The sequence below is a fragment of the Corvus brachyrhynchos genome, unplaced genomic scaffold (genome assembly GCF_000691975.1).
Source record: "Corvus brachyrhynchos isolate BGI_N302 unplaced genomic scaffold, ASM69197v1 scaffold114, whole genome shotgun sequence".
Lineage (NCBI taxonomy): Eukaryota > Metazoa > Chordata > Aves > Passeriformes > Corvidae > Corvus > Corvus brachyrhynchos.
Genome location: NW_008238337.1, coordinates 7,000,279 through 7,005,023, shown reverse-complemented (window position 1 = coordinate 7,005,023; position 4,745 = coordinate 7,000,279). Strand labels below are relative to the sequence as shown.

Below are 4,745 nucleotides of genomic sequence, written 5' to 3'. Positions count from 1 at the left end.
CAAACCGCAAACACTCAGAAAAAGCCTTGCTTTTAGGGTACAATTTTAATCATGAATATTGGAGTTATAAGGCTGAAAAAGCAAGCTCCATTCCGAGAGGGTATAATAATCCCACCAGTGGCTGTTCCCAGCACTCTGTCCTGCACCCTACCTCAGAGCACAAAAGTGGGAAGCATAAATAGACTGCTTGTGATGTTACATGATATGGCACAAGGCTTTGTCTTTCTTGAGTGAAGAGGTGAAAAAAAAAAAAAAACCAATGAAAAATCAGGGCTTGAAACTACAAAGAATTAAGACTCAATATCAGCCAAGCTGGCGACTGGATCTCAGGGACCTGTTTCCCTCTGAATGTCTCCTTGCTGCTGTGACGTGCTCACACTGAAAATTTTCCCCTGAGCAACTGCCTGACTAAAATAAAGCACACCCTTACCATAAAGCCCTTTGTTAAAACATCTTTGCCATAAAGCTGCAAAACCTTGGCTCCCAAGTACATTAAATCCTTATAAACCTGCCTTCATTTTAACCGCGCAGTATTTCAAAACACAAAGAGCTTCTTTGGAGAGATAGCACTTTAATGAGGAGAGGGGTAAAATATATAAACCAAACCTCATTATAACATAATTTCCAGGAGACAAGCATGCTGTTATAAAAGGAATCCATGGCAATAGCATTTCACATAGCTTGAAGATTTAATACTTTTAAAAAGCCACTGCTACTTTCAGCCTTTGGTGGTGTTTTGTTTTGAATGTAACAGAAACAACCAAAATTATGGGTCCACTGTCAGCTATGTATTTTATATTCCGTAAATTGTTGCAAATGGTGGATTCAACGCTAAGGCATGCTCACAAAATGTAATGGAGTCAGTAAGAGACTGACTACAAGTTACTGTGTATACTTTTTCCTTTAAACCTCTGCATTCTTAAACGTTGTTGCTTTAAACATGACGATGCAGCATGGACATGGTAAATTACCCAAACCAGATCCAATTCATACTGGAGTGAAAGTACTTATAATGATACATTTTGTTCATGTGTTAACAGTGAAGCCAAAGAAACCTATCAAAAACCACACTACAAGAAAAATCTGGAGTATTAAGAGACAAATGAAAGTAATGGATATAACGCCGTTCAATACCACCTGTCAGATAAATCAGGGTAACTGGCACATCAAAGGGACTGCAATTAGTTTCCAAAAATGAGAATACTCCTTTTTCTTTAAATCTGAAACTTGATTGCTTTCTACAAAATGACAAGTGGATCAGCCTCCCCCAGCCAATGAGAAAAACGTTACTGGAAAAAACTGTTCTCCCTAAGAACAAATTATCTATCAAAGGAGCATCTTGAATTACACTGGTCTACAAGACTTTTATACTTAATCTAATAAGAATTGCCATTATTGATTACAGTTCTTCCACATTAGTCTTCCAGTTGTAACGTCTGAAATGAAAGCTTAGCAATGATTAAGTATTTACTACAATCAGTAGAGAAAAATAGTGAAAAAAAAGGTGACCATAAAGGCCACCAAAGAAACAACGTACCTTTTTTTCTGGAGAGAAGGGAAATAAAACAAGCAAAAACCCCAACCCACTCCACCCCCAAATAACCCCACCCCAAACCCAACAACAGCAAGGGGAGATGCACTTCATGGTAGCTTTGACTTAGAGCACATGTAACACTGATTGATGGATACTGAAAGCAGGAACACCAGTGGAAAACTAAACCCAACCAAGCACCAAAATTGGGACAGGTTATCTGTGTTTCTTGGTCCTACTTTAGAAAATTATGCAAGAAGGGTCAGAATTTCAGGAAATGATCATTCTAGCTACTGTCACAGATTTGGGTCAACAGCAGGGTAAAAGTTGACCTGTAATTGATGCCTATAACCTGGTTAGGATAAGCATTTCCTCTTATCTCTTTGCTGCAGCTTATAACAAATGATATTCTGGACTGAAGGGTGCTTGTGCTCCCTGATTACCAGAAGGTTCAACACTTACTACATGGCTACAGCGATGGAGTGGCACTTCTGACTGCAGTTCTCACACAGGGTATCTGAAGAGAACACAACACACCAACCCTTTTCCTAAATGCAGCATCCATGGCTTTGCCTTTAATGTTCTGTTTCTGAGGTACTTTTTATAATTTTCATTTTTACTGATGTGACTCATTTACAGGTTTAGAGCAAAATGGTAACAGATTCCTCCTTCACCGTCACCACTCTCTTGTAAGTCACAAGAGACATTTCCAGCTCTTACCAACTTTAGCATGGGAGAAGACAGCAGGCTGGACAAGTCTGAGGCAGCATGTCAGCACACAAATTATCACAGGATGTCTGGTGTTAAGGTAACCCAGCCTAGCACGTGCCTTCCCTTAGCTCAACTTTAATATTTTTCTGCTTGGCTGAGCAACTAAACCTCGAGGAAGAAGACAGCTGCAAGCAAGTGTACATGCTACTTCTGTTTCACAATCTTCCCACTTCCTCCATTAATAGCTGAGGGTTTGGGGTGCTAGAAAAAAGAAGCCTTATCACAAAAGTGCAATGAGACCCTGAGCTAACAGGTTAGCTGACATGGAACTGTTAACAGTGAATTGGCTTAGAGACAGCGGGGGAAAAAAAAAATGGGGGAAAAAAAAAGGGAGACAGAGTGAGAGAGACAGAGACAGCAACCAATTCAGCTGCAAGAAATCAAGCTAAATCAGTCCCAAGTGCCCATGTTGGAGAGACTTGATCTCATACCTTGCTTGTTATCAAGGCACTCCTGATACGAGTCAGCTCCAGTTCCGTTGCGGTCTACAGACAAAACAAAAAGTTTCATTCATATCAAACATAAATATTAGAAACTTCTCAAATGGCAGCCCTGCTGGAGCAACACGTTAGGTGCAAATAGCGCTACTTCTTTTGGAGGCCGCGCTGGTTCGCTGACAGAACCTGTGAGTGCTTACAAACAAGATACAACAGACTGACACCAACCCACTGTGAGAAACTTATTTTAGTCCTGGGCAGGAGGGGCTCCCAGCCCTGCCCATCTGTCTCCACACTGCTGAGGGCAAAGAGGAGAGGATTACAGCTCCAGCTGCTCCAAGTTCCTTAAGCACATGGAAGATGGAATACATGGAGTTAAATCTATCATTGCGCTGCTCTCTGTAGGCCCTATGAAAGCACAGGTTTGAACCAGCAGAACTCAACCTACAGTCTGGAATAGACTTCTCCGTGGCTTGTGGTGCTGTGGTCCCTTTTGGGTTTTGGCTGCTACATCATATTAAAGGCAATTGAAGATACAAGAACATGCTTCCCAAATATTACTTTTCCATGGAAGCAATGTTACTGTAGTTACCACTGGGGTTATCTGATCCAGCAGCAGCAGAGGAGCTGGTGTGTGCCATGAAAATGGGGAGAAGCTGAGATTCTTGCACAGTTGTGTGCTCCACACAGGGAAGAAAACAGACAGCTCCCAAACACAGGTGTGGTCACATATGTGGCCTCACATCCAGCATGGATATCACCTAACAAAGCCCTTCATCTACATTAGAGGTTCAACTAGATCTCATCACCTGTGTGTAAAAAGGGTTTCACCTGCAGGTTAGCAGAATCAGGTTACAATGCGGTTTGGACCTCAAACGCAAACCAAAGAATTTTCCAGCACAGCTTCTGCTCCACAATTCAGTTCAACCACAAAAAATGCCTGGATGGTCCTTGAAAAAAAATATTAAATACCTCGGAAAACCCTGGGTAAACTAATATTCTTTCAGCAGCTTACATGCACCTTACACACTGTGCTACATATGGGGACTAAAGCAACTGAGCCCATGAGGTATTTGCACAACCTCAAAAAGTGAGGTTCTCTACATCACACATCTACGAATGCACATGGTGCTAAAATCACTCCTGTTGTGTAACTACCAAACCATTTGATCAGGTCACCCATGGCACATACTCCTACCACAGCAACCCCAATGGCACTGGAGACAGCTCCTCTACTAGAACAGATCCAGGAGGTGATCACGATTAATGAAGGAGCCACTCCACTAGGCTGAGCTGGGCGGCCAGGCTATCCCACAGCAGTTATTTCAGAGCCACCATCCAAAGAACCAGCACAACAGCAATGTGCTTATTTCTTTCTAAAGATGCTGTTCAGGGCCAGAAGTTTATAAATATTGTTCACAGCAGAAAAAAGACACTAAGGAGAATCCTGCCACCCAGGCGCCTGCAAACAACTGCATTTCTATACCTCCAACAAGCGACTGGTCCCCGACTGTGAGGGCTTGCTGGCACTGCTCCTGTGTGGCAAACACATTCCCACATCAGCTGCCCTTTCATCTTTGCTCAACCATCAACTGGTGATGGCTGCTTGAAGAGGAAGAGATCCAGATCCGAGTTAAAAGGCTTCACATTCAGCAATAGTATTTAATGAACAAAGAAGCAAAAATTGAAGTTGCCCCACTGTTTGTGTTGTGCAAATCGCAGATAATAGATCTCCCTAATCCTAATGAGGCCTTCCTATTAAAATCTTTATTAGCTTTCAGCTCTGCAGATTGCCCAAAGGCTCATCAGTTTCCCTATCTCTCAGTACCAAGATCTGCTTTAACTTTTACAAATAGCTCTAAGATATTTCTCAGCTTATCAGCATTGCCAAGCAGTCTGTCTTATCATTACTATTGCAGATAAAATAAATGAGCTCCCGATGATATGAATAATGGCATTTTCTGTAGGCTGGTTTCCCATTACGTTTTCAACAGATTGTAAACTTA

The 4,745-nt window shown here is 41.9% G+C and overlaps 1 protein-coding gene across 16 annotated transcripts in view; it reads right to left on the bottom strand.

Moving 5' to 3' along the window:
* FBRSL1 (fibrosin like 1) overlaps positions 1–4,745 on the bottom strand; it is a 374,043-nt gene that overhangs the window by 92,458 nt on the left and 276,840 nt on the right. For 14 of the 16 annotated variants that reach the window (XM_017734940.1, XM_017734929.1, XM_017734930.1 and 11 more), the window contains one exon: positions 2,734–2,787. The exons of the other annotated variants lie outside the window; for them this stretch is intronic. In XM_017734940.1, coding sequence (XP_017590429.1) covers positions 2,734–2,787 — 54 coding nt within the window. The remainder of the gene's footprint in view (positions 1–2,733; positions 2,788–4,745) is intronic. 16 annotated transcript variants of the gene reach the window in all.